At 39.3% G+C, this 24,595-nt stretch overlaps 1 protein-coding gene across 2 annotated transcripts; it reads left to right on the forward strand.

Moving 5' to 3' along the window:
- The first annotated feature begins 1,024 nt into the window (after positions 1 to 1,024).
- hprt1 (hypoxanthine phosphoribosyltransferase 1) lies at positions 1,025 to 24,394 on the forward strand. Of its 2 annotated transcripts, XM_079556290.1 has the most exons (9): positions 1,025 to 1,251; positions 11,519 to 11,625; positions 16,424 to 16,607; positions 20,157 to 20,222; positions 20,386 to 20,403; positions 20,478 to 20,560; positions 20,665 to 20,711; positions 22,470 to 22,546; positions 24,066 to 24,394. In XM_079556290.1, exons 1-9 carry the CDS (start codon positions 1,225 to 1,227, stop codon positions 24,111 to 24,113), a joined length of 657 nt encoding a protein of 218 aa, XP_079412416.1. In that variant the 5' UTR covers positions 1,025 to 1,224; the 3' UTR covers positions 24,114 to 24,394. The 2 variants fall into 2 exon arrangements, with proteins under 2 accessions (XP_079412416.1, XP_079412415.1); XM_079556289.1 differs by lacking the exon at positions 20,386 to 20,403 and having other exon boundaries at positions 20,460 to 20,560.
- Positions 24,395 to 24,595: the final 201 nt, after the last annotated feature.

Below are 24,595 nucleotides of genomic sequence, written 5' to 3' on the forward strand. Positions count from 1 at the left end.
GTCATGTTTTTGTTGCTTTTTTCATTGCTTTGTCGTCACGTTTTCGTCACATTTTGTTGTGTTTTTGTCACTTTTTTGTTGCTTATCCAGCACATTTTTGTTTTTGGATGCTTTTCTTTTAACCCCTTAACTCCCACCTGAGCCGAGCACATTTTCTCCAGTTTGGCTTTACCCCAGTCCAAAAGCTTCTGGAAAAAAAGCTGTGAAAATAGCAACAAATCTGAGACGAAAACAATGATGGAAATGTGACAAAAAAGTGAGAAAACGTGGATGAAAAAGTGGCAAAAAAGTGACAAAAATAACTAAAAAGTGACAAAAATTTGACAAAAAATAACCAAAATTTGATTAAAAATTGATGAAAAAATGGAAAAAATGTGACAAAAAATGAAAAAAAATGTGATTAAAATTTTGACAAAATTTGCCGAAAAAATGACCAAAAAATTACACAAAAATGTGGCAAAAAAGTGACGAAAAATGGATGAAAAAGTGGCAAAAAGGTGACAAAAATGACAAAAAAAATAACCAAAACGTGACAAAACATAACCAAAATTTGATGAAAAATTGATAAAAAAATGAAAAAATGTGACAAAAAAATGAAAAAAATGTGATTAAAATTTTGACAAAAAAGTTACAAAAATTAGTTGAACACCCAACAAAAAAATGATGAACAATCTGATGACGTGAGGAAAAAGATCCTCTCGGTTCAGGCGGGAGTTACGAGGTTAAGCTTTTAGATAAGGGTAAAGCTCGGTTTCGCCCGGGGGTAAGGGTAAGGTAAAGTGAGGGGCCGGACCGGTGACCCTAGAGCCGGTGGCCCTTCTGTGCTCTTCCAGAATGGACATATGGCCAGTCCGCCCCTGGTCAGTACAGTTCAGAAGTGACACTTCATTTCACTTCACTTTAACGGCTCGGCTTGCCCAAAACGAGGCGGGACTATCGCCGCCCACCGTCTCTGATTGGCCATTGAACGATTTCCCCCTCCTCTGATTGGTCCACGGGAGCCGTGCGTACGTCCCACTTCCCCACAACAGCAGCAGCAGCACGCACGCACGACTTGGCAGCCCCGGAAAAACCCTCTCATCCTCTCCCTCCCCGACAGCTAGCATTTTCCATGTGTCTACAGCAGTCACAAGGGTAAAAGATCTACGGAAGCGTTTTCTCCCTCGCCTCCCTTTTGTTTTGCCTTTTCCGTGTGATTCTCGCGGTTGAGGTCACGCAAACGACATGGCGACGTCCAGCTCCTGTGTTGTGGTGAGTTACAGTAACTGTACATTTACACAAATAGCGGGACAATTGTGAAATAAACAAATACGTAGGCGGGCAATTCTTTCTACGCAGCCCCTCGCAGTGATATATTCTGTCTCAAAATCATCACGATTTCCTCATGTGTGATCGCGAAATTCATGAAATGGCTAAAAACTTGCAGAGAGCACGTTTTGTTGAGTGACAATGCGTTTCGATGCGCGGCCCCTGAAACAGACTTAACACGTGTTTTGTGTACGTGACTGGATGAAAAGTGTCTGAAAATCAAATAAGGTATAATGTACAATGTGCTAGTTTGACTCGAGTTAAGAGATGCCTTGTTGAATAGATCACATCTAATAGGCTTTTATAGAGGAAAAACTAGTCATGGGTGGATTATTGCATTAACCTCTTAACTCCCGCCTGAACCGAGAGGATCTTTTTCCTTTTTTTGTTGGGTGTTCAACTCATTTTTGTAACTTTTTTTTGGTCATTTTTTGTCACATTTTTGTCATTTGTTTGTCACATTTGTCATTTTTTCTTCATTTTTTAAAAATCCTTTTTTGGTCATTTTTGGTCAAATTTTTATCAAATGTTTGTCATATTTTTGTAATTTTTTTGTCACATTTTTGTCTTTTCTTCAATTTTTTAAAATCAATTTTTTGTCATTTTATGGTCAAAATTTTATAAATCTTTTGTCATTTTTTCGTCCATTTTTTAATCACAAATTTGTCATTTTTTTTGTCAAATTTTTTGTATTTTTTTTGTCAAATTTTTATCACATTTTTGTTATTTTTTTGTCAAATTTTTGTTATTTTTTTGTCACATTTCTGTCATTTTTTTGTCCAATTTTTAACACATTTTTGTCTTTTTTGTCAAATTTTTGTAATTTTTTCGTCCATTTTTTTATCACATTTTTGTCCTTTTTTTGGGGTCATTTTATTTGTAAAAATGTTGTAGTTTTTTTGTCAAATTTTTATCAAATTTTTGTCACATTTTTTGGTCATTTTTCATCATTTTTTTGTCAATTTCTTGTGACATTTTTGTGACATTTTTGCCACTTTTTCATCAATATTTCGTCACTACTTTGTCACATTTCCATCATTGTTTTCGCCTCAGTTTTGTTGCTATATTCACATCTTTTTTCCAGAAGCTTTTGGACTGGGGTAAAGCCAAACTGGAGAAAATGTGCTCGATTCAGGTGGGAGTTAAAGGGTTAATAGGCATTCTAGTTTATATAAAAAGAAAATATCGTGCCTACTATACTACACTGGCATACAGGGATGAATCATTCTGTTACGTAAGCTCATAAGTCATGTTGCATTGTGATTTTTTTTAAACTTTATTTTGTTGTACTAATTCATTACAAGCCAACGGGAAAGTAATAATTAGATATGACTTGTTTGCTATTAGTCTAAATGCCAGTTGCACCCTAAGGCTCGGTTGTTGTGGCTACAAATTGATCACATGGCAAAATTAAGGGCATTCAGGAGAAATTCAGCTGCAGCATTTTCCGAGTAGAAGAGGAACAACCCCTGTCTGATGCTATGCACAAGTAGTGACCCCTGCCACACGATTCCTCTGCATCCTTTGGTGTGTTTATCTCTCTCTGCAAACATTTGAGATAAGATAACCTTAGTGATGTCCCTGCGGAGAAAGTGAGTTTTATGGCAGATCTTAAAAAGGATTGAAGTGCTGGTAGCAAGAAAAGTGTATGTTCTTAAAGGAATAGGCCACCGTTTTTACATACTGAGATATGTTCTTACCTGAGCTTAGACGAGTTCTTTAGGACCTGTCTGATCTTCACGCGTGCCCTTAGTCACGTAGACATAGCACAGACGGCGTTAGCGTTTAGCCTCTCCTCCTCTCCTCTATAGCTCCAACCGAGGTGAAGATAGAAGCTACCAAGCTCTTCCACGTTTTCCCTATTTAAATATGGTAGGGATGCACCGATACCGATACCAGTATCGGGTATCGGGCCGATACCACATGCTTGTACTCATACTCGTACTCATTCATGAGGTCCCGATACCAGAAACCGATACCATTTGACGTGCGGCCAGCGCACCTACGAGGCGCACCTCTCAGCTGAGGAGAGAAGAAGCAACAAACTGGAGAATTCTTTAGTGCAAATACAATATTCCACATAGAGCTGACTTTATTACAGACTGCGCTCTCTAAATCAGAGTCTGTGCTGGATTTAACCAGAGCTTAATGTTGTTCGTGCTGCAGCGTCTGCAGTGTTTACAACATACAGGCTAACGTTGCTAACTCGCGGCTAGCGCAATTTTGGCCATTCTGACGCCGTTTTATGCCCAGAGGTTTATTCATCTGAAAAACTAACCCAGCGACTAAAAAGTCCTCAGAAAATGCAACGTAAAGACATATAGCATGTCCATATTGAGCGAAAATGAGCTGCAGCAGAACAATGAAAACGCTGTAGCTACTCGCTAAGTTGCTACAAAACACACGAGAAAATCCACACGGAGCTGAAGTAAAGACGAAAAGAGACCATCTCAATACTATTGTTAAATAAAAATATATGAATAAAGCACAGGCATTGGGGAGCTTTTGGACATGGGCTTTTCGTCTATAATGGACAGTGCAATAAAAATTTAAAAATAAACTGAATGAAAATTAAAATAAATAAATAAATGGCATCAGCACAATTCTAATATAACTGCTCTTAAATGTGTAGCAAATCAGTAAATTTACTAATTACAAACAAATCTGCTGTGAAAAAAGTAAGAATGTTGAAGAAAATGCCTTGTACTCGTATCGGTATTCGGTATCGGCGAGTACTTAAATCCAAGTACTCGTACTCGTATCGGTTTTAGAAAAAGTGGTATCGGTGCATCCCTAAAATATGGTTATGTGAAGTGTTCCACTACAAAGTATAATGACACAAAATTAAACAATGTGGATTTTCTAAGCGGATAAAAGGGGGGACTATATTGTAAGGCGTAATAATAATTACTGCGCGGATTAGGGTCAAGTTATCATATTATCTGGACTTGTTACATAAACTGTGATGTGCTAGTTTTGTGTCCTGTACCTGTCCTTACCCGCCTGTACTGTTGTCACCTGTACATACCTGTGTATAGTCTGTGTGCAGCGTAGTTTGTCATAACGACCTGCCTATAGGAATTTGCCCAAGGCTATAATCTGGTTTTCTATTATTCATAAATGACTTGCCCTTTTTTATTTTTTTTCCCTTAGAGACTAGATGCAAGTTGGCCATTTTATACTCACTGCTGCCACCTCAGGTCATACGTGTAACTGCACCTTCTATATTGAGCTCGTGCATGACGGCAATCCGGACCCGAAGTAACAAGTTTTTAAGTTTGTTTTTTTAAAGTTTTTCAGTGCAGGATTTTACAGGCAGTTGAACAGGACTGGGCTCATTCTACACATTCAGACATGGCTGGAACATGTAGGGGGAGGAAAGTACATAATTTTAACATTTTTAAACTCTGTATAGTCCCTTTAAACAAATCCACATTGTGTTACAAAAAGATTGTAAAAGGTAAGTAGTTGTCTGCAATAGTTTAAAAATAAAACTCTCAAGGAAAGCCACTAGAAAACTTGTCTTTTCTGCACCAACTGCTCCATTTATACACAATACGTAGGGGCGACAGTGGCGCATCCCAGCTCCTGCAAACGCACACTGTCCTTGGGCAACAGTGTTAATTTCGTCGACTAAAATATTTAGTCTTAATTTTAGTCAAAGTGAAATTTTTGACGACTAAAATTGGACTAAAACTAAATTAAAAGTTTTTCATGAGACTAAAACTATGACTAAAATGTCCAGATATTTTAGTCGACTAAAATAAGACTAAATAAAAATGAAAAGGAGAGACTAAAATCATCCAAACTTCTATTGAGCGTCTGAAAGAGCCTCAGATCATGTAAATTCTCTGCCAAAGGATCAGCTCTGAGCTTTGTTCATGTGGAGCAGCTCCATGAAGCAGAGGAACGAGATTTTTTTTTTCTTTCCAAAATATTTTTCATTAATTTTCATTTTCATAACACAACACACAGCTGCTCAGCAACACAGCAAGGGGGGAGCTTACATATTGAAGAAAAATAAAATAAAAAGTATGCATACATATGTATACATACATGCACAGATACACACACACATACATATGCATATACATACACACACGCACACATACATGTACAGTCTATTTAGAGGTTGACTAATGCACGGGAGAGAATGGTGGACACAGGTTCGTCAGTATAGTCCAAAAAAGGTTTCCAAATGAGATAAAATATATCTGTCTTAACATGAACCAGGCATGTTAGAAAGTCAAGTGGGATATACTCCAATACAAGCTTAGAGGAACAAGATTAAATATGATTATAATGAATATTATCATTGCAAAGTCGACTAAATTCATCTTAAATTTAGTCGACTAAATTTACTTGCAATTTTAGTCGACGAAAACTAGACTAAAATTGAAACGATTTTTTTGACTAAATCTCGACTAAAATTAACTTGCATTTTAGTCAAAAGGCTTAGACTAAAACTAAATTAAAATATGTTGTCAAAATTAACACTGTTGGGCAAGACACTTCACCCTACTTGCCTCCAGTGTCTGCGCACACTGGTGTATGAATGAGGGGGTGAATAGGTGACTGGTTCCTTGCTATAAAGCGCTTTGGGCCTGATAAAGGTAGAAAAGTTGTGTCTATTTATTTATTTACCATAAACTATACAAATTCTGTCTGTAGGTTTTTTTCTCCCAGAGGTTGTGAGTTGTGCGTTTCCACTCCAGTGCAATAGCTGGCGTTAAACTGGCTGTCGTGGCTTAACACTTCTCTGTCAGCACATGGGAAGATTCAAATTACAGCCTGTATCTCCCCAGAGAACTCATTAAATCCTGAACTATATGCAGACCCCCTCATTTCATCTGTCTGTAAAACAAAAGATAAGATTTTCTTGTGTTATTATGATCAAAATGTCATATACTGTTCAAAACAAGGACCCCTTAATGACTAAATAGAAGCACTGAGATGGAAGCGTCCGTGTCCAGCCTCTGATCGGAGACAAAGCAGTGCGTTTGTTTACAGAGCGTCACCAAGGAGACCATGACATGCGGTTGTAACTAAAGCTACTCATAAAAGTGTCTGTTTCCGTTCGTTATCGCGCTTTCACAAACCTCAAAGACTAAAGATGTTCACAATAATTAAATTGTTTCGGTATTTGCTCAAATTCTCTCAATATGCCCCGTTAACATGCATATCTAATCTCAACTGCGATCGATTAAATATTTTCATAAGAAACAAAAGGAAACTGGGTGTGAGTCTGGGTGCTCGCACAAACCTAGTAAGTTTTAATCCCTTGTGAAAATGTTTATTCAGTTAAACATTGTCTAACGTGAACTTGACTTATCCCCCAAACCGCAAGGTCGACTTTACAGCGACCCCAGACCAGTTTGTTGAGTCTGTTGTTGCTTTTGCTAAACTGTTCCCACACAAAGAGGATCTGCTGCTGGTTTGTCGTTGTTGTTTAGACCAAACAAGTTCTGAATCCTTTTGGGAGTTACAGATTGTATAGTTCACCATCTGTCTGGGCAGATGTCCTTCCACATTGTTGCTGTAATCTGTAACGGGTACTTATATTCTCATGTCATGGCTTAAAACTTGTACAATTTGAAATAGATAAATGTCAAATTACTTAAGATTGGTTGACTTTACTTTAACATTAAAGGGATATTTCAGGATTTTTGACATAGGGCCTCATTTCCTAGTTATCCAGAGTGTTGCTGATTTCTGGAGATATTTTTTTTTTGTAATTCATGCAGTTCTTATATTTGAAGAGTTTCGTGGCGCTAGGCTAGCACATTTTTATAGCGTCAGCTAGCTTGCATTAAAGGCAAGGCAAGTTTATTTGTAGAGCACAATTCATACACAAGGCAATTCAAAGTGCTTCACAGTTGAAAAGAAAGTTCAAGAAAACAGATAAAATTAATAAAAACATCAACATAAAATTAATCAATTACAGTTAAAGACAAGTGCAGATAAAGATAAAGTACTTTCAGTCATATGAATGGGCAAAAAGAACTGTTTTCAGTCTGGATTTGATATTGTCAGAGTTGAGGCCTGTCTCACATCCTCATGAAGACTGTTCCAGATTTTAGCTGCATGAAACTGAAACGCAGTCTCACCGTGTTTAGTCCTGACTCTGGGAGCCACCAGGAGACCCCTCCCTGAAGTTCTCAGGGCCCGAGATGGTTCATACGGCTCTGACATGTCAGAGATGGACTTTGGTGCTAAACCATGAAAAGACTTGTAACAAACAGAGCTGTTTTAAAGTCTATTCTCTGAGTGACAGGAAGCCAGTGCAGAGACCGGAGCACTGGACTAATATGGCCGTGTTTCTTGGTTCTTGTCAGGACTCGAGCAGCAGCGTTCTGGATGTTCTGCAGCTCAGACAGCTCGTTTAGAGAGGCCAGTGAGCAGCCGTTACAGTAGTCTAACCTGCTAGAGACATGGATAAGTCTCTCTAAGTCTGGTTTTGACACTATTCCTCTGATCTTAGCGATGTTTTTCAGATGGGAAAAAGCTGCTGATGTTGTTGCTTTGATGTGGCTGTTTAAGTTCAGGTCTGAGTCCATGATCACTCCTAGATTTCTAACCTGATTTTTTGGTTTTAGAGAGAGAGACTCAAGGTGACTGATAACATTGCATTAAAAACAGTCTTACACACTCCACAGAGCACCTGAAGCAAATCACTTATAATGATAATGAATGTCTGAGTCGATAGAGTAATTTTAACCATTTTGCATTTAAAATACCTTATATTTGAGCAGCATCAGCTTCGTGGTTGTATAAGCTGCGCAGCGGCGGAGTGATCTGCTAGAAAATAGTCCCTCAAAATGCGATCATTCATGTGATGCAGGTCAGTTATATCCCAAAAATTACTCTATGGACACAGACATTTCTATGGTTAGTCTGGTGTTATAAGTGATTTGCCTCAGGTGCTCTGTGGAGCGGGTCACACTGTTGATACCATAGAAATGCACTAGCCTATCACCACAAAACTCTTCAAATATAAGAACTGCATGAATTACAAAAAATATCTCCAGAAATCAACAACACTCTGGATAACTACGAAATTAAGCCCTATGTCAAAAATCCTGAAACATCCCTTTAACAGCAGCACAGTGGCACGTTTACAGGATGGAACTAGGATGATGCCTAAATAGTATAATAACATGGTGATAATTCATGATAACAGCCAAGTCACACACCTGTCATATTACTTCATGTCATAATAATCACAGCTCCGACCTTAACCCTGAATAAAGACTGGAAATGACCAGGAAACAAGTCAAAGTTGAGTGATTGTGTCTCCATGAATTCTTCTTGTTGCATATAGAACCTGCTAACCTTGAAACTTAATCCTAAACATCAGAAATTCTTGTAATATTTGTGTTTGTTTTAACAGTTTGATAAGTGGTTGCTTCTTTCTTTAGACCTGGTTTGATCCCGGTGTTGTCTTTGTTTTATGTTTTTTAGATTCGATTTTGTATTATTAAGCTTCTATTGTTGATTCTTTTTTTTTTTTTACATTGTCCTTTTCCCTATTTGATTCCTATCTGTCTGTTTCCCCACTGTGGGAGGATGAAAGGTTTTCTTATCTTGCCATTGTTGTACTTTTATGTGATTTTGAAGGAGAGCCGCGCTGGGCTGCTCTCCTGACATACTTTCTCGCTTGTTAAACCTCTGTAGTCGGTCTTATCTTTCCGCTGAGGCTGCTGCCCTCTCCCTCCGTCACATGACACTCGTTACTGTCCGAGTTCAGGGGCACGCCACTTTCACTCACTTCTGCTTTACGACTTCTGCGGCTCCCAGGGTCTGGTGCACAGTACATTATGTTACTTTGAACTGTAGCTGCTGTAGATGTTAATGTAGATTTTAGAGCGACATTATCATAACCTGAATCCTCCAGGTTTACAGGACTTGTTGTGAAACTGCTCCAGCCTTGACTCACTGTCCTCTTGCCCTGTTCGAGATGACGGCCCTGTTGTGGCCCGTGTTATGTAACGCACAATCTAGAGCAGGAGTCTTGAACATGGGAGTCACGACCCACAAGGAAACCACTGCCACTTAGATTACATAATTTGCCTTTAACCTATTTGTAATTTAATTTCCACCAGTGGTTTTCTCCTCGGAGTCCCCGGCACGTTCTGAAGATGAAGATACGGTGCCCTCAAAGCATTAAAATACAACAAATAAACAGAAATTGTAGCAGTTTCTGAACATGCAGGCTTTTGTCAGTCAGATGTGATGATTTTAAAGCAGTACTAAGTGAGTCTTGTCCCTAGAGGCCATGAGCGCAACTGCAGGGGTCGTAGCGAGTTGCGATTTTTAAACGTATTAATTCTCTTGGAGAGTAAATACTACGCTGACAGAAAAGACAAAGCGAGAGAGGGATATTGTACATCCAGTTATATAATATATAATAATATTTTTTTTCACTCAAACTTGGCAGTAAATACTGTTTAAGTGGCGCTAGCTCGCAGTTAGCATTCTCCGTTAGCCTGTTAGCTTCTTCTTCATGATTCCATTAATGTGTATTGGTAGCTCAGACCCGTAGGCAGCAGAGTTGCAATTGTGGTTTTCTGGCCAGAGACACCAGGGGGAGATGAAAGACCCTCCAATCATCCCATTAACACTTGTATGACCCCCAGAGGGACTATGAAAAGGATTTATTAAAGGGGGGGTATTATGCAAAATCCACTTTTTCAAGCTTTACATCATGTTATTATGTCGTTCCCTCATTGAAAACCTGCCTGAAGTGTTGCCTTGGCACATTCACGTATTTTTGAGTAATCTGTAAAAACTCTGATGGCGGCCATTTTAGGGATATGTTTGCCTGAGTCCTCCTAGGAACGCCCCCACCTCCTGGAGACGCCTCCGAGCTTTCGTCACCAGCCGAGTAACCAACCACTGCTCCTCAGCAGAACCCCCTCCCCACTGATGCCACAGACAGCAGGTGGAGGGGGCGTGTCTGAAAGAGTCAGAGGTTCTTAAAGAGACAGAGGCCTATTTCAAGACATTCACTACAGCCATTTTGAGAGAGCAATTTTATACAAGGCAGTTATTCTAATTTACTGCATTTACAGACCAACAGAAGGTTTGGTCAACATTGTAGTGTGATATAGACTGGTGCTATGTGATTGAAAAAGGCATAATACCCCCTCTTTAAAGGAATAGGCCACCGTTTTTACATACTGAGATATGCTCTTACCTCACTTTAGCCGAGTTAATATATCCCCGTCTGGTCTTTGTCCGTGCGCTCTGCCAGGCAAACGGAGCACATACGCAGCCTCTCCCACATGTCATATAGCTCCAAAAAAGCTCACAATAGAAGCTACCAAGCTCTTCCATGTGTTCCCTATTTAAATAAAGTTACGTGAAGTGTTTTCATGCGAAGTATATTTACACAGAAATGTAGCATGTCGATTTTATAAGCAGATAAAAAGGGGGACTATATTGTGAGGCGTAATGATACGAGGAGTAAAATGTCCGTGCAGTAACTCCTAAAGACTTCCCCCGCTCACTTCCGTCAATAACCTTTAGGAGTTACTGCGCGGACGCTGTGCTCCTCGTATCATTACGCCTCACAATATAGTCCCCCTTTTTATCTGCTTATAAAATCGACATGTTACATTTCTGTGTAAATATACTTCGCATGAAAACACTTCACGTAACTTTATTTAAATAGGGAACACGTGGAAGAGCTTGGTAGCTTCTATCGTGAGCTTTTTTGGAGCTATGTGACATGTGGGAGAGGCTGCGTATGTGCTCCGTTTGCCTGACAGAGCGCACGGACAAAGACCAGACGGGGATATATTAACTCGGCTAAAGTGAGGTAAGAGCATATCTCTGTATGTAAAAACGGTGGCCTATTCCTTTAATCATTCACAACAAAACTTCAATAATCAAACATAATATCTTGCAGAAGTAGAAACATAATGTGATAAATGTGAGAGTCTAGAGGCCCCTGACCTTGATTCAGCTCAGGGTAAATGATCTTAACTTATATAGTGCTTTGCTTTTCCACCTTAGGCACTTTACAGCAAGGAACCACTCACCCATTCACATTCTCATTCGTACACCAATGTACGTCGCAGACACTGGAGGCAAGGAGGGTGAAGTGTTTTGCCCAAGAGATATTCGAATCAACAAATACGTCCCAAACCCCGTCCCGCTCTGACATTTTGCTCATAACCCACAGTTTCCTCTCTGGTTGTATTTGCAGATCAGTGACGACGAGCAGGGCTATGACCTGGACCTCTTCTGCATACCAAAGCACTACGCCGCGGACCTCGAGCGGGTCTACATCCCACATGGACTCATACAGGACAGGTGGGCTCCCTCTTTAAACTCTCACTGCCCAAACAACCGCATGTGTGCACCCGTGAGCATGTTCACTTTCCCGGGACAGAATGTACCACAGTCCTGGCAGGAACCACAACAAACACACAGGAGCGTCAAAACAGTGAAAGAGAAGCTGTTTTTGTTGAGTCTGTGTTTGGAAATCAGTCCGAGTGCTTTAACTGTGGCTGTAAAAATGCAGTACTATTTGTTTTTACTGTATTTAAAATAATAATAAATAAAAAAAATCCTTAGTGGAGACGGTACTGGCGTCAAGCTAATGGTAAGCGGCTAACCGTAGCAAGTTTTCACGTTAAAGGGATATTTCAGGATTTTTGACATAGGGCCTCATTTCCAAGTTATCCAGAGTGTTGCTGATTTCTGGAGATATTTTTTTTTGTAATTCATGCAGTTCTTATATTTGAAGAGTTTCGTGGCGCTAGGCTAGTGCATTTCTATGGTATCAGCTAGCCTGCATTAAAAACAGTGTGACCCGCTCCACAGAGCACCTGAGGCAAATCACTTATAACACCAGACTAACCATATAAATGTCTGTGTCCATAGAATCATTTTAACCATTTTGCATTTAAAATAACTTATATTTGAGCAGCATCAGCTTTGTGGTTGTATAAGCCAGTGTTAATTTCGTCGACTAAAATATTTAGTCTTCATTTTAGTCAAAGTGATATTTTTGACCACTAAAATTGGACTAAAACTAAATTAAAAGTTTCTCATGAGACTAAAACTATGACTAAAATGTCCAGATATTTTCGTCGACTAAAATAAGACTAAATAAAAATGAAAAGGAGAAACTAAAATCAAACTATTGACCGTCTGAAAGAGCCTCAGATCATGTAAATTCTCTGCCAAATGATCAGCTCTGAGCTTTGTTCATGTGGAGCAGCTCCATGAAGCAGAGGAACAAGATTAAATATGATTATAATGAATATTATAAATGCAAAGTCGACTAAATTAGTCTTAAATTTAGTCGATTAAGTTTACTTGCAATTTTAGTCGACTAAAACTAGACTAAAGTCGAATTACATTTTTGTCAAAAGACTAAAACTAAATTAAAATATGTTGTCAAAATTAACACTGGTATAAGCTACGCAGCGGCGGAGTGATCTGCCAGAAAATAGTCCCTCAAAATGCGATCATTCATGTGATAAAAGGTCAGTTATATTCCAAACATTACTCTATGGACACAGACATTTATATGGTTAGTCTGGTGTTATAAGTGATTTGCCTCAGGTGCTCTGTGGAGCGGGTCACACTGTTTTTAATGCAGGCTAGCTGATACCATAGAAATGCACTAGCCTTGCATTAGCCTAGCGCCACGAAACTCTTCAAATATAACAACTGCATAAATTACAAAAAAATATCTCCAGAAATCAGCAACACTCTGGATAACTAGGAAATGAGGCCCTATGTCAAAAATCCTGAAACATCCCTTTAACAGTTTATATTTAAGTGGTTTATTCATAAACAATAGGCAACACACGATTACAATATTATTATGTCTCTCAGTCTTCATTCATTCGTGTTGTTTTCGGCTGTTCTCCTCCAACTCTTGCGATGTCTCGTGACTATTGCTGCTCACTACTTTACAAGATACACTGTGGGATAAAAAAATTCTGGACATTCGGACACCACTGCAAAATATTCCTCTTCGATATTTACCTCTGATTGTAAATTACAGCTCCATCTGAAACCAAGTCACTACTGAACAACAGTGTTTCAGATCAGGCTTCAGCGGCGTCTGGTGGAACCCTTTTTTTGAGCCTTTGTGGGCGCTGACGCAGAGAGAAGGAAATGGAAACTTCTGCTGAGTCACACAAAACTGAACCTCGCTCTGTCAAACCCCGAGTGTCCTGGGACAAACTGAAGTTGTTTTGACTGAAAGCTTAAAAGTTGACATTCAGTTTGGTTTTTAATGTTGACCCTCATTCCTCCGTTTGTGCAAATAATACGGTGCACTAGAGCTGGAGGTTCACACGTTTTTCAGATCGTGATCCTCAATAACACCAGACCACCAACTCTGGATCCCCACTGAAAAATGTTACTTGCATTGATAATAATTTCAGGTGCAAAACATTCCAAATCTGACTATGTTTTGATGAATGGCTTAAAGGAATCGGCCGCCATTTTTACATGCTGAGATATGTTCTTACCTTAGCTTAGTTCATTTGTTCGTTAGCATTTAGCCTCCTCTCCTCTATAGCTCCAAACGAGGTGAAGATGGAAGCTACCAAGCTCTTCCACGTTTTCCCTATTTAAATATGCGTACATGAAGTGTTGCACGATCCAAGTATAGATACACAAAATTAAACAATGTGGATTTTCTAAGCAGATAAAAAGGGGAACTTTATTGTAAGGTGTAATAATACCAGGAGTAGTTCGAAATCCGCGCAGTGATATCTTCACTTTACTGTGCGGATGTTTAAATTTATGTTGCATTAATATAAACATGTTGCCAGGGATATTTAGTGTTCCTTGTCTAATGTTTTTACATTAGTTTATTAATATATAATTGATAAATGATCTGTAACATCTCGTTTTCAAGCACAAATGAAGACTGTATTGTAGTGATGGGTCGGTCGCGAACGAGTCGGTACAAAGAGCCGGCTCTTTCAAGTGAACGATGAGAGTCTCACCTGTGAGCCGTTTTTTTTTTTTTTTTAAGATTGCATGTTCATAAAGCTCTACGTGCACCGCTCATGCTACATTAGAGAAAATAGATAGAAAAAGGCAAATGCTAAAAAAGAAAAGAAAAGAGTAAGAGAATGAATGGGATCGGGGAGAGGGAGACAGGAGGTAAAACATCTGCAGCTGCAGCCCCGTCCGCCAGGAATGAACCTGCTGTTTACACAAAATCAAGATCTCTACAAACTTAAACTAATCCATAAATGTAGTCAGTACATATCTAGCTTTTAGCCACTTCTTAAATGAGAAAGATCCGCCACATATTTTGGGTTTTATGGTTAGATAAAGTTACGCTGGGTTTGTGGAGTGAAAAGAGCGGCGATGCGTCGCAATGTTGGCCTTTACCGCTCATGTGTTTGAGCCCGTTGCAAAAGCAGCTAAAGCAGAAGTACAACAGAAGTCCTGGCTAAAGTTTGGACTTCAGTGATATCTGGAGTCTGTGTCCCTCTCTCAGGCTGCTGCAGGACCAGGGGCGGAGCTACAGGCAGCAGAGGGACTGGGGAGAAGCACTAAGGATTTTGACTGTAAATAAAAGAGTACATTACGTAACTACTGCCAGCTTTAAAAGTTCATGTGTTGCTATAATAAACAATGGCTCTACCATCTCAAATAATCAACGTGGATTATTGAAGACAAAACAACACCACTATAAGCCAAAATCACTTTTCAATTCACTGTTTTGTGCTGGGAGTAGTCGAGGGAGTAGCCGGCTCTTTTTGGTGAGCCGATCCAAATGATCCGGTTCACCAAAAAGAGCCAAAAATCCCATCATACTGTATATTGATGTCACACTGGAGAAAAGGGGACCATTCCCTTTTTCACCCAGAGAAAGCCAGGACAGGAATGTTTTTTAATAAATCAGCCTAATGCTCCTATAAAGCGCCCCCTGCTGTCACAATTCAACACATTTTACAGATTAGAAGCTTCATATACAGGATTGTAGACGAGAAATTTGGAATAATCGTCCAAAAATACAAAGCAGGATTAAAGATGAGTGCATCAGTGGGTCGTTAAAAATATTCGAGGACAATCTGCTAAAACTGGCTGGGTACCGTTCGTTTTTTATCGATACCACTACTTTAACGATACCTGCTTTTCGGTACCGGTGCCTTAACGGTACTTTTTCCAATACCTTTGTTATTTTAATTGAGTTAAATTAATGTGTATAAAAAGTGTCGTTCAGGAAAACAAACAGCACAGCGGCACAAACACGGCACATCAGAAAACAGGAGCAGCAGCGTCACCTGTAACTTCATGTTTTGAGCAGAATTCCGACTAAAGCCGTGATTAAAAAGAGAGAAAGGACATTATTACCTCCTGAGCTGCAGGAACAGACCAGATCCACATCTGGACCGTTTACTGAAGATAAACTTTTCTAAACACACTGAGCTGTTCGACAGTGAAAGCTCCACACACGTCAAAGATCTGTTACATAGTGAGAGCGCTCACTCTGTCACTGACAATGCACCATAACTGTTCCAAACATGGCTAATGCAGAAACAATCTCATCCCAAACGCTCCAGGGGCTAAAGCTAAAGCCGATGCGTTTGTCGTTGTCATATCGTGTTGTCACTTCTTTTCTATTTGTCTAAGTCTAGTCTAGTTTCTTATTCAGTCCAGGCTCAGTCCGCGGCTCTGCCATCTCTGATAATGACTGAAGTGTGAGTAAGTTACAGCTTTGCTTTGCTTCTGCATTTGCGCTGAAGCTGCTCATGAGTTCAGGCTTTTTTAGACTCACTGTGGATCATTTATTGACGTTTGGAGAGAAAAAGTACCGAAAATTAGCACCGAAAAAAAAACCGTTTAACGGTGCCCAGCCCTAGCCGTGCATATCGGCATCGGCCTTAGAAAAACCCATATCAGTCGACCTTTAGTCTTTTTATTTGATATCAAGAGAAACAAAAGAAAGAATACTCCTGGATGACTGAGAGATTGCTTATATTTTCTTTTGTCATTTTGGGGAATTGATTATACACAGCGACTTTTACAGCATATCTGCGAACGTGGCTTGTAGGTGTTTTTGGAGAAGACTCTGGGATGACGGCGCAGTTGTCTGGTAACATTTCGCCCTCTCTCTCCTGCGCAGGACGGAGAGGTTGGCGCGGGAGATCATGAAGGAGATGGGCGGCCACCACATCGTCGCTCTGTGCGTGCTCAAAGGCGGGTACAAGTTCTTCGCCGATCTGCTCGACTTCATCAAGGCCCTGAACCGGAACAGCGACAGGTCCATCCCGATGACCGTGGACTTCATACGCCTCAAGAGCTACTACGTAAATACATCACACGACTACATTTAGGTTTTTTTCTCCTCGTACAATCGATGACCTTGCTCAAGTTAATCATGGTTCAAAATGCATTCAGCTAAATGTCGTGCTGATATTTTCATTGGCAGTTTTGCAGCGGATTTTTTGCCCAAAAGTTGTCCATATTCTCCAATTACCTTTCGAACAATAAAACTGTAACATTCCTCTTTAGTAGAATCTTTAGAAATGCTGCTTACTTGAATTGCTTGTGTTTGTGGCTTTCAATATATTGTATTTAAGGTGGGATCAAAAGGAATTAAATGTGCTGCTTCCTGCATAATAAACCTTGATTACAGAGGATACACTCCCTACAGGGTTAATACAGTAAACCCTACTAATGAGCTACCAGCCCTGGACTCTGACCAGTCTGGCCCAAATCAGCATAGTTGTTGCACTTCCACAAATACATATTTTAACCTCTAACCACCCGCCTTAACATTAACGAGTGCATTTTCCCCAGTTCTGCTTTTTATTATTATTTTTTTATTGGTATCATCAGCAAAAGAGCGGGAAAGGTGGTCGTAGAAACAGAAGCAAAATCATTAATATAAAAAATAAATAATAATGGTCCCAAAATTGAACCTTGTGGTGCACCATACTTCACGGAATTCCTTTTAGATTCATATTTTTTTATACTGGGCTTTACCCAAATCTAAAAGCTTTTCGACTGGAGATCAACAATGTAACGCCTCATTTGAAAGCTAAGACCTACAAAAGTGATGGAAACTTTTCGTCACGTCGCCACATTTTTGTCATATTTTTTCTATCATTTTTTGTTGTGTTTTTCTCACGTTTTTGTAGTTTTTTTGTCCGTGTTTTTCTCATGTTTTAGTTGACTTTTCATCACCTTTTTCCCGCTATTTTGATGCTTTTCTTTTTAGCTTGTAGATTTGGGTAAAGCTCTGTTAAGGCGGGACCGGTGGCCCTAAAACCAGTGGCCCTTCTGTGCTCTTCCAGAATGGACATATGGCCAGTCCGCCCCTGTGAGCTACTATGTAAACTCAATACTTCATTATATTTAGCATTTCATATTCAAAGCACGCTTACATGTAATTTCCTTAGGGTAGATCATTGATCTATCTAGTTGGTTCTACTTGTGTATTCAGTTTTCTGACATTTGAAATATAACTGAATTGTGATTGAGATTTGTGATTTTCCATCCACTTTCTTCCACTTGTCCGTGGCCCAAATCACATTGCGATTTTAATATTTTCATGCAGCAATATTTTTCAAATGCATGAAAAATAATAGGGCTGCAACTGACGGATATTTTGTAATCGATTAATCTATCGATTATTTTTACGATTAAAGGGACTATAAGGAGTTTAAAAATGTTAAAATTAAGTATTTTCCTCCCCCTACATGTTCCAGCCATGTTCTAATGTGTAGAATGAGCTCAGACCTGTTCACCACAACTGCCTCTAAAATCCTGTACTGTCACTCAAAAATGTGTCACTTCGGCCCGAATTGCCGACATGCACGAGCTTAATATAGAAGGTGCAGTTACACATATGGCCTGAGGTGGCAGTAGTGAGTATAAAATGGCGAACTTGCTTCCAGCCCCTTTAATCGAGTAATCGCTTGGCTGTGAATGGTGTAGGAAAATTGTATTTTTTCTATTCTTTTTAATCACTTGAAGATGTGATGGAGTAAACTAAAGGGAAATGTTTGTTGGAGGCGCTATTCATGATATTTACAATTAACAAAATGTACACAGACCCTAACTATATAAACAAAGTAGGATTTCATCAAAAATACTACATTTTATATCATTTTTGCTCCATTTTAGTCTGTGTGAACCAGAAAACGATTCATCGATTACTAAAATAGTTGTGGACTATTTCAATAATCGGATTAGTCGTTTCAGCCCTAAAAAATAATGTTTTGCTTTTCATGCATTTGAAAATTAAGCTCCAAATAAACGTCTAAAACTCTCAGTTATTACAGTGCAGCTTCATGCAGCAACAAGATATAAATCTGCAAGAGACAAAGAGGCATTTTAGGAGTTATCAGAAAAACATGCTTCATTTTAATCAGTCTCTAATAAACATGTCGCTCTCACGCGCTTTCTTCAGGCCTTTTCAGCTACAGGAACCCGTTCTTCAAATCACAAACAGCAAAAAGCAGATTTGTTTTAATGAAAATCCACCTCATGTTTACATAAGAAAAAAGCTCTCTATGAAGATGTTTTAATTAGACAAAGCGAATAAGCTACAATGCTACGCTTGTAAGGCCATGAGTAGGAGATGATCGGCTTTTTTTGACCACCTCAACCCGCTCCGTGATGAAACTATAATATTCTTTGAAGACAACAGGGGCGGACTGGCCATATGTCCATTCTGGAAGAGCACAGAAGGGCCACTGGCTCCAGGGCCACCGGTCTGGCCTCTCACTTTACCTTATACCCTTACCCCCGGGCGAAACCGAGCTTTACCCAAATCTAAAAGCATAAAAGAAAAGCATTCAAAAACAAAAATGTGCTGGAAACGCAACAAAAAAGTGACAAAAAAGTGACAAAAACAACAAAATGTGACGAAAACGTGACGACAAAGTCATGAAAAAAGCGCTGAAAAAAACAACAATAACATGAAAAAACCCACCGAAAAAGAAGAGCCGAAAACCCAATGAAAAAGTGACAAAAAGGTGACGAAAAAGTGACAAAAAGGTGACGAAAAAGTGACAAAAAGGTGACGAAAAAGTGACAAAAAGGTGACGAAAAAGTGACAAAAACACACCAAAAAGCCACAAAAAAGTAATGAAAAAACATGACAAAAATGCAGTGATAACGTGACAAAAAGTTAGCATCACTTTTCTAGATTTTAACTTTCAAATGAGGCGTTACAGTGTTGCTCTCCAGTCAAGAAGCCTTTTGATTTGGGTAAAGCCGAACTGGAGAAAATGCTCTCGGTTAAGGCGGGGGGTCAGAGGTTAACATATGTATTTGTGGAAGTGTCACATTTACGCTAATTTGGGCCAGGCTGACCAGAGTCCAGGGCTGTTTTTCAGTCCCAGTCCGCCCCTGGAAGAGAATAGTTTGTGCTGCACGAGACGCACGTGGAGTTTGTTTTCAGCGGCTGAAACATGATTCATCTCGAGTCTTCTGATTGGAAGTAGCCAAAGGAAGCGAAGCTCGATAATTCTGATTGGCGAACATGTCATGAGTTAAGGTTATAACAGCAGCTAAAGCCTCCATTTTCAATTTGATAAAGGATAATCATGCAGCCCTAATTTGAAAGACGAAATGTGTTTGTTGAAAGTGAGTTGATAGACGACGTCACCGACAGCACCTGCTCTGGAGTTAATTAACCTCAGCACCTTCAGATAAGTTTGTATTTGTGGATAAAGTCTGCAAATACAAACTGATCCTGCCAAAATACACCAGCGTCATTATGTTCCTATTTGATTTGAAAAGTGCACAGTGTCTGAAGAAAACAAGCTGATCGTTACTTGATGTTTGGTATCATGGCATCAGTGAAAGACTCTACTGTGATAAAAATGACGTTATTGTCTTTGCAGAACGATCAGTCGACGGGTGAAATCAAAGTCATCGGTGGAGACGATCTTTCGACATTAACGGGAAAGGTTTGTGAAAAGAATATCTAAAAATATATCTTTATTGAGCCTTTGAGCGGAGTTGATCAATGATTTACTTGGTTGTGCTGAGAGACTGCCAAGTTACTTTAGCTTAGTGTTTTTTTCTTTGCTCTGGTTGCGACGATAATATTCTTTCTTTTCCTCTTTACAGAATGTTCTTATTGTCGAGGTAAGCCTTTTTGTTTCGTTTACTGCATTACTTCTTGATTGAAACTTGGATTTAAGCCGATGTTGCTCCTGCAGGACATCATCGACACGGGAAAGACGATGAAGACGTTACTTCAGCTTCTTAAACAGTACAATCCCAAAATGGTGAAAGTCGCAAGGTAAGACTGATTTTGAGTTTCTTAATAGTGTTTTATAGACTTACGGACATAGTATTTCAGTGATATTTGTGTGTGTTTTTATCAATGCTTGTTTTCCTCTACAGTTTATTGGTGAAGAGGACACCGAGAAGCGTTGGCTACAGACCTGACTGTGAGTGGAAAGGGTTAACTGGGCTTTTAACTAGGAGTGTGACAATATATCGATTTTGGCTGTATCCGAATGTCCACACTAGGGCTGAAACAACTAATGGATTAATCGACAACTAATCGTTTTCTAGTAAACACAGACTTAAAAAGAGCAAAAATTACATGAACATTTTTTATTTTTGATGGAAACCTTTGTTTTTCAAGTTAGGGTCTGTAGAGTTTCGTACATTGAAAATTTCACAGATATCTGTCTTTGTCTCATCCAATTAATAAAGCAGAACTGGCACTACAAAAACACTTTACAACACAGTTTAAGTTTACTCCATCAACATGTCCTCAAGAGATGCCACTTTAGCTTTATGTGAGTAAAAATAAATGAAAAAATACAATTTTAATACACCATTCACAGCCAAGCGATTAATCGATTACCAAAATAATCGTTAGTTGCAGCCCTAGTCCACACTATCCCCTATATAGTGACTATATAGTGGTCACATGTTGTAGGGGTGTCCGAATGTCCAGAGAGAGAAAAGTAGTGCACTCGAAATTTCCCACAATGCATCTCGAAAAGTAGTGAGCATCGATGGTCACTAAACGGGTCAATATAGACCACAATGCATTGCGAGAGTCGGAGAAGAGCCTGACAGAGGCTGTTTCTCAATTGCGAGGATCCGTCCTCTGTTTGGCCACTTCGTTGACGTCCTCGGTGGCGGCTCCTCCAAAACGTAGCGGAGTGTCCTCTCTCCGCCGCATTTGAGCTCAAATGGAACGGCCTCCGGAGCGAGCGGCTGCGTCAGGTCACGTGTCAATCTATGCTCATTAAAACAACTGTTTTATGAATAACAGAGGCCAGGAAACTGTTTATGTGGAACAAAACTTTTTTAAAGTGAGTTCAAACTAATAAAGTTTTGCGAGAAAAGAAAAAAGAAACTATGCTGCAGTGCATCATGGGTAATTTCAGCTCTCCGAGGCAGCGGAGGATCCACTGCTGTATCCTTCGTAAATGAGCCAAACGGAGGAGTCGAGCTGCGAGGGGGCGAGTGGTCCAGGTGAAATGGAACCACTTGGCGGTGCCGTGATGACGCGAATGACGTCCGAAGTGGTCGAGACGCCGAGGATCCTGGCAATTGGGAAACGGCCACAGAGACAGGTCTTTGAACTAAACAACACGACTGAATGAAAACAGCTGTTTCAGTCGTGTGTTTGTGTTTATCATGAATAAACGACCTAAATATAACCGGTTACGGTGAAAAGATGCTAACGTTAGCTGCTAACCTTTAGCATCTTTTTTTAATCGTGAGGTTATTTATGTGCAATATATCGATTATCGGCGTATTGTATCGAATCGTGAGGTACCCAGAGTTTCCCACCTCCAATTTTTAAACATTCCCTCATCAATAACATACCTGGCATTTACAGGCTCATATAATTCTGTTTAATTTGGTCATTTCTTCTGCTGTTAAAGCGCCATTGTCGTGCAGGTCTTAAACAGTTCTGTGCTCCACGTTTGTTCATCGGCGCCATTGATTTTTCTGACATGCCATATCCTAAAAGTGAAAGCTCGTGTTCAGTTTTATCACCTGTCATTCCCACCTTTGCCTGTAGAGGGCTCTCCAGGTCTCTCACTACTCTGTCTTTGTTTCAGCCATTTTAAGCCATGATTTTGTTCACATTTATCCAGCAGAAAATACAGTATTAGATGAACTTGTTATTTTATATATTTTAATTTGTTTAATCCGTTTTTTTTTTAATCTTTTCACAGATGTTGGATTTGAAGTCCCTGACAAGTTTGTGGTGGGATACGCGCTTGACTACAACGAGTACTTTAGAGATTTAAATGTAAGTGAACAGCACTGGTCAGACTGACAGAGCAATGATTGTTTGTAGCTCCATCAAACGGCGAAGCAAAGCACTTAAAGGAAACGTAATCGAACTCTTTTTTATCGTCATGGTCCTTGTTAATTATCAGAGCAGTGTGTCACAAGCAGGGGTGCGGGGACCATAAGGGGTATTTGAGCGCTTGGAAGAGGGTACAGGGAATTATTTCACAAGGTAATTTTTATGATACTTTTCAGTAGGGAGTAGATCTAAAAAATATATCGGGTATCGGCTACAAATATCCGATACTGAACCGATCCCAGTTTTGGCTCTCACTGCTGTAAAAATATGACTTTCACGAACTAACTCTCAGTTAATATGGATGTCATTTTGAAGCTGAGACCTGGAGAATTTGATCAATTTAACCTCCAGAAATGTATTGTTGATGGCTGCGCTTAAAGAATAAAGTCACGTAAACACAGCACTGAGGGCGTTAGCATTTAGCCTCTCCTCCTCTCCTCTATAGCTCCAAACCAGGTGAAGATAGAAGATACCAAGCTCTTTTGCGTTTTCCCTATTTAAATATGGTTACATGGCGTTGGCGTCCACACAGTAAAGTGAAGATATTACTGCGTGCGATGTCGAACTACCCCTGGTATTATTACGCCTTACAATATAGTTCCCCCTTTTATCCGATTAGAAAATCCACATTGTTTTATTTTGTGTTATTTTACTTTTGTAGTGTAACACTTCATGTAACCATATTTAAATAGGGAAAACGTGGAAGAGTGGCTTCTATCTTCACCTCGTTTGGAGCTATAGTGGAGAAGAGGAGAGGCTAAAGTAGCCTGATAAAATAAAATAACCACTGCAGGAGCGGCCAAGTGTTTATATTTTAGTTTATCAAATGCTGTTAAATAATAACTGATAGAACATATTTGTAATGCACAAGTTGTAATGATCAGATCACTTTATGTGAGCTGTATGTGAGCTGTAGTCAAAAATCCAGTGATCCTTGTTAAATATGTTTATTAATAATCAGTTTATTAATAGATATAATTGATATTTGATCTGTAAAATCATGACAAGAAAATACTTTATTGATCTCACAATGAAAATAAGAGGAGCGTTCACTTTTTCACTCGGAGGAAGACACTTTTAAGAAAGTCTCTTGGTATCGGTTGATATCGGATCTTGGCAGATACTCAAACCCCACTATGTGTATCGGAAGCAAAGAATCTGGATCAGTGCATTTCTACTTTTCAGGAAAGGTTTGAATTTTAGCTTAATTTTGAACACTTTACTAATAACTAATGAATATGAGTTTAGTTCACTTTGTACACAGTATATATACAATATCCTCTATGGTGGCAAAAATAGGTTTTCTCTACTACAAGAAAAAAGGTCATAGTTTTTAGATTTTCTGTCTTTTCATTGTAAGAACTTTTGACTAAACATTACTTCCTCTAGGTTTATCTTCATTTAACAAAACTACCGTCATCCTATGTCATTAATGCGTGGCTATTCTTGTCTGTTTCAGCACATCTGCGTCATTAGTGAAACGGGGAAGGAGAAGTACAAGGCATGAGGACAACTCCAGCTCTGCAACATTTTACCGTTTTCCTTTTGCAGCTATTTTATTATATTACTGTATTTTTGTGTCATGACATGAAAACACCGTGAGAATCCTCAAATTAACCACAACACGTTTGAGCTTCAGCGACCGGGGTTTAGCTCTGGCAAAGTCGTGGGTTCAGGAAGTTTATAGACGACTTTTAATTATTTCTATTTCATTATGTAGCGATGTGATGCTGAAATTACATGCATTTTATGATGGAGAAACTACACCGATACCCCAGAATAACACATTAAAAACAGAAAGTTACATTACGTTGCTCTCAATCATAGTTTGGCTGTTGTTAAGATTTGGTCAAATAAATATTTTGTAAAATTGTAAATTCTTTAAATCACTAGATACAGCAAGGCACAACCAAAGTGCTTTTCATTATGACAAAAACTGTGTTCTGTTGAAGGTATAGCCTATTTTTTTGTATCGAGTTGTGTCTGAAA

The sequence above is a fragment of the Gobius niger genome (assembly GCF_951799975.1).
Source record: "Gobius niger genome assembly, chromosome: 5".
Classification (NCBI taxonomy): Eukaryota; Metazoa; Chordata; class Actinopteri; order Gobiiformes; family Gobiidae; genus Gobius; species Gobius niger.

Coding starts and splice junctions, on each gene's coding strand:
- hprt1 (XM_079556290.1), top strand. CDS start 1,225: ATGGCGACGTCCAGCTCCTGTGTTGTG. Junction 11,626..16,423: donor CATGGACTCATACAGGACAG/GTGGGCTCCCTC, acceptor TCTCCTGCGCAG/GACGGAGAGGTTGGCGCGGG. Junction 16,608..20,156: donor TACGCCTCAAGAGCTACTAC/GTAAATACATCA, acceptor TTGTCTTTGCAG/AACGATCAGTCGACGGGTGA.